The sequence below is a fragment of the Gossypium hirsutum genome, chromosome D02, assembly GCF_007990345.1.
Source record: "Gossypium hirsutum isolate 1008001.06 chromosome D02, Gossypium_hirsutum_v2.1, whole genome shotgun sequence".
Taxonomy (NCBI): Eukaryota; Viridiplantae; Streptophyta; class Magnoliopsida; order Malvales; family Malvaceae; genus Gossypium; species Gossypium hirsutum.
Window position 1 is genome coordinate 62,243,734 of NC_053438.1, and position 13,350 is coordinate 62,257,083.

The following is a 13,350-nucleotide window of genomic DNA, read 5'->3' on the forward strand; positions in this document are numbered from 1 at the left end:
CATGGTTAGGTTGTTACGCACCACCCTTCCTTTAAAAGGTTATTGTTGTAATCTTATGTCGGGCAAAATGACAACTTTGGCGGACTGTTTTCTCGTATATGTGATGTTACGATGAAACTTATTTGTAGATGGAAAAGGAGCTTGCTTTTTTCAACCTCTTTGCCTCATCTCACTTGTATCGCTCCTTTTATCACGGATGTAATAAATAAAGAGGCTTTCTAACCATACATGTGGATGGGATAATTAATTAAGAAATCCGAGTACAAATTAAAGAGTGAAATGTTGAGGATGACACAACACTCAACAGTTGGGTGATATTTAAGGATGGAAGAGAGGAAACCAGCTGCTTGCCATTTTCATGGGGCGCTCGCCAGTGCCAACTCCCAATTAGGACCGGGAACCGGGGGTCGTGTTCATGAATTGAACCCTCTTTATTGCCTGCGGGACCAAGTTCTAGTCCCTTCACTCACTCTCTCAATCCATGCCTCCACTAAATTCCAGTCATTCAATTCAAGTTTCTTCTACTTTGGGCCAAAATATGGAATTCGATTTTCTTTTGCTACAGTTACAGTATAAAACCTGTGGGAAAACTACAAATTATGTAATGTCGATCACGGGCGGTGCACAGGAAAAGAAAAGATTGAAATGAAAGAAAAAGAAGAAAGAGATTACAATACTAAATAATGAGTTTTTATTTATTCACGAATTGAATACAACAAAGTTCAAAAAGGCCCCAAAGACCTTTCGTATATGTTGAGACCAAAAACTGGTCATGAAAGAGGTTTTCCTTCTCCTCGGAGGAAATTTGTTTTTGTAGAAAAAAATAAAATAATTAAAATAAAAAAGGAAAAATATATGCACACGTGTTACCATCGCACGCAAGAACACCACCGGATAAAATCCGGTAATAGGTTAGGCCAAGGCCATTAAGAAAGAAAGGAGCTGAACAAAAAAACAGAAAGAGGCATTTCCCGCCAAAAAAGCACACATACACACCTGCGTGCCACACATGCCAAACGCGTGAACACACAATCCACTCGAAAAAAAACCCAAATTTATTGTTCCTTTGGTTTTGATATTTAATTTATATCATCAGATGGGAAGCTTGACTTTAATCAATCTCATGATCTCAATGACCACAAAAAACAGCTCAAGCTTCAACGTTGAACCCGTAAATCCGCCAAACCCATCTCAGAAAATTTCCTCTGCTTTGCTTTCGGCTGTGGTTAAGGGACCCGCCATCTCCTCCCCACCCTTTCATATGTTCGTTCAACAATCAATTCTTCTAGCCTTTCACACCTTATGACTTCCTCTAAATATTAAACATGCTTTTCTTTTCCCTAACTTTCTCTCACCAATATATTTATGTAACAAACCAACACCCCCACTCCCTTGGGAATCTGCAAAGCCAGCCACCCCACCCACCATTATATTTAATCCATCTCCAAACTCTTACATGCACATATTTATATATTTATACTATAGAATCTACATCACTCTCCAAGGTCAATTTACTCTCAAAACCCTGACCCTCCAACCAATATATATATTGAGGTTTATAGACAACTAGGGCCACCATTTTTCCTTTCCTTTCTCCCCCTTATTTATTGTTTATTTATTATTTCCCCTTCTCCCCTTACTTGGAGTTTCTGTCATCATCATCCACCCTCAAGCAGTTATTTAATTTTCTCCTTTTGTATGAAGGTGATGAAGAAGATGAGGAAGATGAGTCACTGGACCTCATTCTGCCTCGGATTGATACTCGAAGCTGAGGTAACATCTTGGGTGGTTTCCTCCTGGCATTGTCAACCACAAGCTCTTGCATTAACCTGTAGCAGCTAAGGATTTTCTCCTGCAAATATTTGGATATTGTCCGAAATTGGCATAAGAGTTTCTAATTCAACTAAGACTCACAATTTTTTTACATATAATGAAGTGAACTTACCTTGCTCAGTCCATCGCACCATGACTCAGCATGTTCAGGATTAAAAAGAGATAAGTTTGGTATCTCATTGGCTGCACAAAGTATCGCTGCAGCAGCAATGCTTGATGGCCGATACTCTAGAAAGCTCGCCTCTGTTGGCAATATCAAATGGATTATTATAATCCCTTTTTTTTATTATCGTATATGCATGTATATAAGTATGTTTCCAAATACAAAAGTTGGCTTATATATGCACGTATTTATATCAACCGACAGAAAGAGAAATAATACCTTTGATATTGGATAAAATAATATCGGTCGCCCTTGAAATCAAAAAGGCGAGAAAAGTTCCTGTTGGATCGAGCTTGCATGCAAAGAAATCAATGAAACTGAATGGTGTTACTGATCGCAGTCTCCAATCCAATACCGTTAGCACAAGCAGTTCCATTCTTTGAATTGTTTTTGGTTCAAATATATATTTCGCACCCTCTACCTGCTTATACACATGCACCATTTTGTTGAAATTACACTAATCTATGGAATTACTAAAAAACATATAATAATTTACAGGCAAATACCTGAAGATCTAAAAGAGATGGAACTAGAGGTTCCTCCATCTTGGCCGCTAACGACAAGCAAGCAGTAGATAAAAGTTGCAATGGCCACCCACTAGCTTGCTGAATAGTAAAAGGAACTCCGTTAATTTTCTTTAAAAATTGAAATATTTGAGATTCAACCTTAATTATTGTGTTTTTTTAACAATAATGCATGCCACTATTTGATTAAAAAATTGAAGCTCGCTTTTATTTTAATTTATTACTGACTTACTCATGTCCTTGTCAATTTTTCATGGTTGTTGAAAAGTCAAACATAATCGCATCAAACAGTAATCACTCAAATTCCGCCAACATAAATTTGTTATCCACTAAATAATCCTTCCTTAATAAGTTTTAGTGAAAGAAACAAAAGCTCACCGGCAAGCGGCGGGAATACAAAAACCGATCCAAGTAGTTGACGGAAAGATAAGCCGTTAAAGGCTGCAAATTGTAATATGCTTGTACCTGCAAACAAACAAAAAGGACATATGATATTAGCATTACTGGAAAAAGTTAAATCGAAAAAGTTGAAAGTAACAGCCGCCAATCAACTATTCAGCTCCGTCCATTAAACGGCTGTTGTGAGATCTTTTTTATTTTTCTTTAAAGTTTAAAGAAGAATTGACCGGGTGCATTTTAGCAGAACCGTGAAACTTTTAACTAAAGTGTACCAAAGGCATTATCGTGGAACAGAGATAGTTTGAACAGTATAGTCAGTTACAGTTTACCTTTAGAATCCATGCAACCGATGCTTCTCGAGCCGACGCGTCAAGAGATTGACACTGAAACCGAGCAAGGTAATCAAATCCGGGGACGAAGTTTGTCTCATCTTCAATAAAGCCATCGATGCTGGACTCCTCGATGCAGGACGCCTGAGAGTCCAGCTCCGACGAGCATGCCGGCGACTCGCCGGATAACACCTCGTCTGAATCCTCGGCGCAGAGTAAGTCCGTGAAGCGATCGGAACATGATAACGACATATTGATAGTGGTTTTGATGATACTAACGATGACGGCAATGGTAGCCGCTCAAACTTCCTCATTATCTCTCCATAGCCACCAGTAGATTTCGAAATCCCCGATGTCGAAACAAAGCGGCGGAGATAATATTTTAAAACGGGTGCCGGTGTGCGGGTGAGCGACGGATAAGGAGGAGGAGGAGGAGGAGGAGGGAGAGAAGGAGGAATGGTTTTGGGTTTGAAGTTGTTGATTGTTGAATTGTATCTGTTGGGTTGGGACTTGGGATATAAAATCTGAGGATTTTTATTAATTTTACATTTTTTTAATTTTAGGGTTTGATTGGGGGGGGGGGTAGGATTTTCCCGGGAAACGGGATTCCATTTTTGGAGGGTACTAATGACGAGGTTTTGTTGGTTGGCGTTTAAAAGGTACGGGAGTTATTATTACCACCAGTTCTATGATGATTAAAACTAAATGACGTGTATAACTGTTGTTCCTAATTACGAAAAATATTATTTAAATGAAAAAAAATGAAAGGATAACTAGTTTTTTTGTTAAATAAATGAGATGAGAAAATTATAATAATTGATAGAAGACGTATCGTTTATTCTTTTAAAAGTATGAAACATGTTTTTTTCTAATAAAACCAAAATAGTAATTATTTTAGTTATATTATTTATGTAAACTCATCCTCAACTCCTTTTAAATGATTTATATATGGTTGTAACAGAATAGTGAGTATCCAGTTGAAACAGTTCATCCATAATAGTGTTGCACTTATTGGCTCATAACCTCCCGTTTTGCAGCTTCACTTTCACACAACATTTTTACACACACTTGTCTCTTCCTGCCTTTACCAATTTTCATCAAATATTCATTTCCACCCAATTGTAAAAAGCATATATAATAGGTACAAGAAAAATATCTCCATTGAAAGTGATGGTAGTATAAAACTACTGGATTATAATTTGGGGCATTTGAGTGATAGGAGTGGCAATGGCAATGGGCATTGATTCAAAATGATGATGGGAAAGTGAAAATATGTTACAATTTCCATATGCCAATGACAATTATGTTGAAATCTTTGCATTGCTATCATTATTACTGAATCCCAGTTTTATAATATACATACATACATATATTATTGTGGCACCATGTGCAATATGAAAACCACCTACTCACTCCACCCCACCATTCAAGTTTTGCGTGCATCAATACTTAAAACCCCAGAACCATTTTCAACTTTCTAGGGCTCTCATTACATTTTGTCTAATTTTCAAAATTTTGCCACCAAAGAATCAATCTACCTATATTACCAATTAAGCTTTTTCATTCTGAAAATGATTAATTATAATTTCTTTTTAATAAAAATCATTATCACCATATGCATTTTATCATTATAAATCAATTCAAGAAATTAAATATACTCCCATAATTTTATCAATATATATATACTCGCATAATTGGATATAGACATTATTTGATTTGTTTGACAGCATTAACGCATTCAAGGGTGTTTAGGATTTGTTTTAATAATTTTTTTCATTTTTTAACATCAACTGCATTATAAGTTTTTATCATATCTATTCATTTTGATACAATGCTTAAAATAAGAGGATAATACGCTCCAACATACTCAAACTCACGTCCACCTGTAATATTGATACCAATCAAGCTGACAATAAATTTTATTAGGAAATTAATATAAAAGTAAAAGAAATAGAACGGTAACAGTATGAGAAGGGAAGTGCAGTTATGTATGGTTTTAAACGGAAATGATATATATCAAATTGAACCCTTGAAAAAGGTAATGTATAGTTTGTGAAAGGATATAAAGTGAAGTGTGCCGCCCTTCCTCCAATTATCACTCATATGTATCGTACGTGGAATGATTTAATATCTTCATTCAACTAGCAAAATAACAGCTGTACACTATATAGAAATAGGGGTGATTGATTCTTCCAATCAAGCTTACATTGTTTTAAATTCATAATTCAATTTTATTTATTATTTTTTATTTTAAAATTTTAAGTATTTTATTTAAATATTTAGTAATTATGTGTATCTTCTATTACTATTATGATGCGTAAATTGATTTTATGTATTAATTAAATTATATTTAATTATTTTAAAAAAAATTTCATTAATTTATAAAGCTTTGTTAATAATATATAAGTTTAAATGTTTAATCTTTAAAAACAATATTGTCCCGAGTAGATTTCATATTCTTGCAAAACGTTCTTTAAACAATTCGCACCCTCTTTAGTAACTTCCCCGAATGAGATACAGTCGTCTACAAATAATAAGTGAGTAATTATGAGCCCTTACCTACATACTTTTGTTCCCGATACCAAACCATCATCTTTTGCTAGTCGCATAAGGGAGGATAATCCCTCACTACATATTAGAAACAAATACAGGCTAAGCGAGTCACCTTGGCGAAGCCCACGTTCTGGTCTAAACCTCTTCCTTACCTCTCCATTAATCACCATCGTATATGAAACAGTACTAATGCAACTCATGAGTTCTACCCACTAAGCCGCAAAACCCATTCTTAACATCATGCACTGCAGAAAATCCCATTCAACTCGGTCATATTCTTTGTTCATAAGCAAGTAACACATTATTCGTAATAAGCCTCATTGGCACAAAAACACTTTGTGTTGTATCAATACACGCATCAAGAACTTTCTAAAAGCGGTTTGCTATGGCATTCAATATAATTTTGTAAAGTACAGTGCATAAGCTAATTGGGAAAAAAATGCTTCAAACTAGAAGGTTGAGCAACCTTTGGTATAAGAACGATATGTGTGGTAGTTAGGGATTTTGATGGATTACCTCCATTTAGGATACCAAGGCAATAATCACTAACGCCACATCCCACAATATGCCAATACCTTTGGAAAAACATTACTAGAAAGCCATCAACTCATGATGCTTTTAATGGGGCCATCTCCTTTAACGCCACCCAAATTTCCTCTCGTTAAGTTGAGCAATTTTTCGGTAAAGATCTTTTATTGCTATTTTCTATTGCCTTTTCAGATGCGCTATCCATTTTTTCATTCCTTTGGAAAAGAAATCTAGTCGAATGGGTGCCCTTCCTTGGTTGTTTTCACATAGTCGTTGAACTTTCCCTTCGCAAGATTCTTCCAATACCCACCAGACCTAAAATCGATTTTATTTCCTCGTTAGTCATGGTTAACAGAAGGGAAATGATTTGAGAAGGAATGAGGCAAGTGACTAAGTGAAAAGCCTGGAAAATCTAGCCACCATGTCGAGTTTACGACACCATGATCTAGCCATTCCTAAATATTATTTTCTTTGAAGTTTCCCTTTTTCCATGTGAAGCACGATTCGATGTACTCCAAATCCTCTAGCTGACAATCCAATAAAGCACTCCAAAAATCCTCCACTCTCCTTTCCTCCGTTGGCAATCCCATTTTCTTCTCAAACGAATATAAGATCTCATTAAAATCTCCATAGACTAGCCAAGGCAAACTTTGATCTTGCCTAAGACCTCTCAAAAGGTTCCAAGTTTTTTTTTTAATCGTAAATCAGAAGATCCGTAGAATCCAGTAAAAGACTATTTTTGCACACTATCAATTTCTTCAATCTCCGCATCGATATGATTCTTTGAATAACTTCTCAGTGTGATTGTACTCCCTGTCTTCCATTCAATGCTAAGTCCCCATTGTGTCCCTTCTACTAGTACATCGATGCCATAAAAAAAATCACCCTCTCCTTCGAACTTTCTTCATCCGATCTGAAGTCAACTTTGTCTATATTAGGAAGACAATTTAGGGATTATAAGAATTCAGTACGTGCTGAAGCCTCCTTTTTTCCTGCAAGCTCCCCAACCCACGGACATTCCAACTTAGGATTTTCATTGCTTTCGATTAGCCTGCCACATGGCAGCTATCGATATCCTTTCATTATGTTCCTCCCAAGTTGATGAATTAGAAGCATATGATTCTTGATTAGAATTTCTTGGTCTTTTCTTTCCTTCCATGTTCTCAATGGGTCTATCCTTCGAATCATGCTCCATTAAGTCCTTCACAGTTCCATTTAAACCTCTTGTCTCCTATCCACCACTACCAGTAGTGTTATCCTCAAAACTGAATCCTTCCAATCCTTTCTCCCCATGTAATTCCCAAGCCTCATCTTCCTTGTTGTCAATACGCAAATTCGCTAAGTCGTTCTCCATACTAAACTACTTTCAATCTCGTGATGACATAAACCCTAAACTGCTTTCAATCTCGCGTGAACACATAAACCCTAAAAACTAAAAGAACATATCACTTAAAAGGACAAACAAAGAGAACAGAGACGTGCCAATCGACAGGCTATTCAATTAACCTAATAAAACTTGAATTTTCAATAAAACAATATGTTAAATGTAAGAAAATCGATGGTCAATATTCTTGTCTATAACATATCTCATGTGTGATATTCAATCTCTAAATTAACTGTAATCTTAAAAATGAAAAAAAAAAAAAAACACTTCAATCCATTATTTTTCATTCTCTGTGAAATAATTATACCAATGTCTGGGGAACAAAAATAGGAATTAGGTTTCTTAGATTCTCTAAAACGGGCCATGCAGAGAAAATAATTGGGAATTAACTTTGTCACTATGCACAAACCTGAATTATTTGATCATTGAAAACATAAATTTTTAATAATTGCATGCTTTGATTCAATATTTCTGCATAAAACTGGATGTATATACATATATATATATATCTATTCATCAAAACATATCATTAAATTTTATCAAAATATGGTTTTTTTTTGTGTGTGTGATTGGAGAGAAGAAAATCAAACTTGTTGAAATCTTGTGGTATTTATTAGACTAATGACATAGTTAAATTTTTTTTGCTTTCGGCCCAATATGTCATATTAAATGGTTTGTGGAGCATATACTTATGACCTAAGGCTTACGCAATTATTATATCTTTAATTTTCTTTTGCGAAAATTTACCAATAAAAAAAAAGACTCGTATTCTTTTTCTGATTCAAAAGTATGCAAGATGAAAAGCAAAATAAAACAAATAAATGTATATAAACATGTGTAATACATAATAAAGGGATGATGAATGTCGCAGAAGTATTGTACAGAAAGAGTACTTGTATACCAAGGCAGAAGCATTGAATAAGGTAGGTGCTAAATGTTACTTTAGTTCCATCTTTGAACCATATTCCCATGGATCATAATTACCTATTGACTCACACTCAACCATATATATAGTGGAAGAATTGTGTATTTTATTCCACATTTAATTTGGGGACAATGGCTCCTAGTCCTAGTCCCGGAGCTGGCATCATCATATTTATGTTTTCGTCAATACCTAATTATGAAGAAAACCAAAATAGAGAAAACAGAAAAAGACTAAGGAAGATAGACAGATAAAGTTATTAATCTGCTTTTTGTTTCAATTTATTAATAAATCCCAGATTAAATAATTGTTTGCTTAATTTAAAACTTGTGAAATAAGCAGTTTTGGTTTCAAAAAGTATTGATTAAGGAACAGCAAATAATGACTAGAATCCAGCCAGGGAAATTAGGACTTTGGATGCTCACATTTCTGCTAACTTCTTAACTTCAATTAAATTGTTAATGGTTGGTTAGGTAGAATTTAAATATAAAAAGATATTATAAGATTTAACCGAAGTTTATCATACCACAAATTTGAAAAGTTTAAAGTAACAGATAATAGACTACCGTCTACATTTCAATAGCATCTTTTATATCCGTTTTGATTTCATGTTTGGGTTTATGATAAGATAAATATGCGAATAAATTATTACTTGTATTTTGTAGAATGAATTAATAAGTATTAATGAATGTAATATTTGTTTTCAATCAATAAAAAAAATAACTGTTAAGAGATATATTAAAATTATAACCAAAAAAGGCGTTAATAAGTAATAAACATTTTAGAGGTGTGGGGTAAATTGGAAGAAAAATTGATCCTTGACAAAGATATTGTGTCTATTTGAAGTGTTAAATCTCAAACTGTTTGTCTGATTAGAGAGCCTTTTTCCATCAACATGTGGTTAATTGCCCCCACAAACTAAACAAATCCTGCTAACCAACATTTTTACACATATACCATGGGTATTATTTAATATTAAAAGTAATATTATATTACCAAATTATTATTGTTAGCATTATTTTGGAAGACAACTACATCAATAGAATTTAAATTTTGGTTACTGGGAATTAAAAAAGTTTTTAACGGAGGTTTTTATATTAGTCATTTACTCGAAAGACGGCATGAAATCAAAAAGCACTAATTCTTTTTTTTTAAAATTTCATTCATTTCTATTATTAAAAATTAACATGGCTTACATAATAATCAAATAGTGACACGTGGCATGCCATATATACCTCATGTTGACATATAAATACCAACTTTTGACAATAAAAATGGACGAAATTTTTAACAGACGAACCAATATATTCTTTGATTTAACATATAAAAACTAATTTAACATTTTAAAAAACATTAAAATACAATTCAGCTTTTATTATAAATACTCATAATTTCCTTGGCGTATTAGCTTGACCTTTTTCCCACCATCTATTGTCTGACTGCAATCATTTTCCTTCATTTGTTCCAAAATGTCACAAGATCAATTTAATTCGAATTAAGAGACATTAATATAATAATATGTTTTATGTAATAAATAATATTATATTAAATATTTTCTATAATTATATTTTTAATATTGAATGTTTCTTTCCCCAATTTAATAACATGTTAACGGAATAATATTTTGATGTGCAACAAAAATTGAAAAGTAATATTGTTACTACAATGTATTTACCTATTTAAATTTAAATTTTTATTTTGTAAATATTGCATATGTGTTATTATTAATTTTAAACTATGGATGTTATTCATAATCGAACACATATGTAATTTTTACCTATATGATAAAATTATTAATAATAATATATTATTTTATATATTAAAACTGTAAATAGTGAGCAACATATATGGCCTTAATAATTTTTAATTTAACTATAAAACTGTAACTTTACCTTTGATAATTTTTAAAATTAAATATTCAAGCAGAATTTATTTTATTTTATTAAATTAAAAACCAATTAATTTTATTAGTTGTATTTCAAATGCTTCTATTTATTTATTTATTTTCTGTTCTTTCTTTATTTCTTTAACTTCAAGTGGGGCATAATATTTTCTCCTTTTATTAATAACATTTTTCTATTTTTCTTTTCTTGTTAATGTCAAATAGAAATGCTTCTGTTTAATATATTTAATTCTATTCTTTCTCTAAACGTGCAATAAATTAATATTTTTTAATTAAATATATAATTTGATAATTTAAAAAATTAAATATTCAAATAGTGTTTATTTCATTTTGTTAAATTGAATATGATTGGTCGCATAATGATATATGCATCCCGAAATTCTAATACCGTGATTTGTCGGTGGCATATTTACGTTTACTCACTTAAATTCAAATTCGATGCATATTTATCAAATTTTATACGTTTATTTGAGTTTTTTTTAAAAAAAATCAAGTTATTCTAAATTTTTTGCACTTAATTAAGTTATTTAACTGATGTTAACCATTATTATTTAACGATAATACTGATATGACCGTTAATAGATGTCACATCTACATCAACGTCGATTGCTAACGTAGCAATGTTAATAATTAAAAATTAAATTAAATTAAAAAATTATTTAATATTATTTCTAAAATAAGCACACAACAAGCCAGCACCGATTGTTGACGTGACAATACTAGTAAGTAAAATAAAAATAAATAGTTCAAAAAATATTTTTTAAAATAAGCACACAATGAATCAGGACAAATGGTTGTCCAGAACCATTTGAGTTTGGACAACAATTTATCTATATTCATTCTAGAAATATAAAAAACATAAAATTATTAAAAAACATTATTTGACTAATAATTATAAAAACAAATTAGAAAATAAAAAAATTATAATAAAATTTATTATAAATGAATTAAAAATCATAAAATTCTATAAAATTTTCCTCATTTTGATTAAATTATTTGACTAATATAACTTCTGCAAATTATAGCTTCTGCCAATTGAAAAAAGAAAGGCAAAAAATATACTAAAAAAATTGCTAATCTTGATTTTATGATATAAGTAGTTTTTTAATTTAAAATATAAAAATAATAAATTACTTTTTATAAATTTTATAAAAGTTTGCAATTTTAATTAAATTTTAAATTTTTTAGAATTTAATTTAATGATTTTTTAAAATTTTTATTTTTATAAGTTAGAAATAGACATGTTTAGATCACATTGCATGAGATTTCCAAGCTACACATCAATATTTGATCTAAGTCATTTTGTTATGTTAATATACGTGATTATGGATGGATTTAGTTACAATATATGTAACGAAAGTCACATTGGTTATATGTTAACATGGTTATTGGACGAGATTGTTTGGAATACCTTTTAGATATGATAGTAAGATTTTGAACTTATGAGGTTATATAATGACATGTAATGATAGAGTAATTATTATATATTTTTTAGAGGTCTTAGATTCAAACCACACTTCTCTCATTTTTTTTCCTTTTAAATTTTCAGCAAATTAGGATGAAAAATCACATTAAAATAATTATTAAATAGAGTAAAAATTGAACAAGAATAGGTAGCTGCTCAAATGGTTAAACACGGTTGTTTCTTTTCCCTTTAAATTCTTCTTTTCTTTTCTCCCTATTTTCTTTTCATCAAATTGGTCATTTCAATGCTAAATTTATTTTTTCTCTCAATATCAAATAAATCCTCGATAAATCGATTCACTACCAATTGTTGAATTCACTGTTGATAACCTCTATAATTTCATCAAGTTCGGTAAGTGCATCTCGATGTAAAGTTTAGGACCCCAAATTTAGTAGAATTTCTATCCGATATTGATCTTTCAAATCAATTAGTCGATCTTTCACGATTCTTGACGAATCTTTCGTTAATATCGTTGAATCTTGATAAACCTTAGAAAACAAACCTTAACCATGTACAAATATCGTTTGAAGGACTCGTTACAAGTGCATCAAACCATATTTGAACATGAGGGATGTCACTCAGAATCTCGGTGAAAGGTGTGTTCTTTAACAAGCAAATTGGGGCAAACCGTGCCTCAGGATAGAGCTACACAGCTAGCCACATGGGTGAGTGAGGCACACGACCATGTCCCCCTGAAACCCTACGTTTTTCGATTCTCACACGGCTTAGGACTCTTCGTACAGCCTGTCACATGACCATGTCTCCCCTACACCTTGAATTTGCAATTTCCACGCAGCCTCAGTCTGTTACACGGCCTAGCCACATGACCATGTAACACCTCCACACGGTTCAATCACAAGATCGTGTGTCCTCTGTTTTCCAGATTTTATAGTTTCCCCCTATTTTTTAGATTTTATAGTTTTCCCCTATTTTGTTAGATTTTACAGTTTTGTCCTATACTTTACAAATTTTACAGTTTTGCTTAAAATTTTATGATATATTCAGTTTAGTCCCTCATTGATTCCCAAATTATATTATTCAATTAAGTCCCTAATACTATGAATTATGTCAAAATCCATAAATTGACTAATTGTTTTAATATGATGATTATATAATTGTATGAATTGTGAACAATAAGTATGACTATTGCTTCGATGTTTGCGATTGTAAATATAGTATGCTTTATGACACCATTAAACCGAACACTTAATAAGCATGACTTTTGCTATTGAGTTGAATTATTGAAGCATATTAATTGCTATTGTATCGAGCTGTTGTAACACCCCTAACCCATATACGTCACCGAATTAGGGTTACGAGGCATTACCGAACAAACACAACCATTTT

At 32.0% G+C, this 13,350-nt stretch overlaps 1 protein-coding gene across 1 annotated transcript; it reads right to left on the bottom strand.

Moving 5' to 3' along the window:
• Window positions 1-668: 668 nt before the first annotated feature.
• On the bottom strand, window positions 669-3,909 carry LOC107909628 (cyclin-D1-1). The gene is made up of 6 exons (XM_016837232.2): window positions 3,249-3,909; window positions 2,899-2,985; window positions 2,503-2,601; window positions 2,216-2,417; window positions 1,946-2,076; window positions 669-1,852 (listed from the first exon to the last, which is right to left on the bottom strand). The coding sequence occupies exons 1-6, from the start codon at window positions 3,498-3,500 to the stop codon at window positions 1,637-1,639; spliced, it is 987 nt and encodes a 328-aa protein (XP_016692721.1). The 5' UTR covers window positions 3,501-3,909; the 3' UTR covers window positions 669-1,636.
• Between the last annotated feature and the right edge of the window lie 9,441 nt (window positions 3,910-13,350).

What these genes read in the sequence shown, in the direction of transcription:
- LOC107909628 (XM_016837232.2), bottom strand. Translation starts at nt 3,500, where the DNA reads ATGTCGTTATCATGTTCCGATCGCTTCACGGACTTACTCTGCGCCGAG. An exon ending in CATCTCTTTTAGATCTTCAG is followed by an intron (nt 2,418 to 2,502) that starts GTATTTGCCTGT and finishes GTGTATAAGCAG; the next exon opens with GTAGAGGGTGCGAAATATAT. An exon ending in GGTGCGATGGACTGAGCAAG is followed by an intron (nt 1,853 to 1,945) that starts GTAAGTTCACTT and finishes AAATATTTGCAG; the next exon opens with GAGAAAATCCTTAGCTGCTA.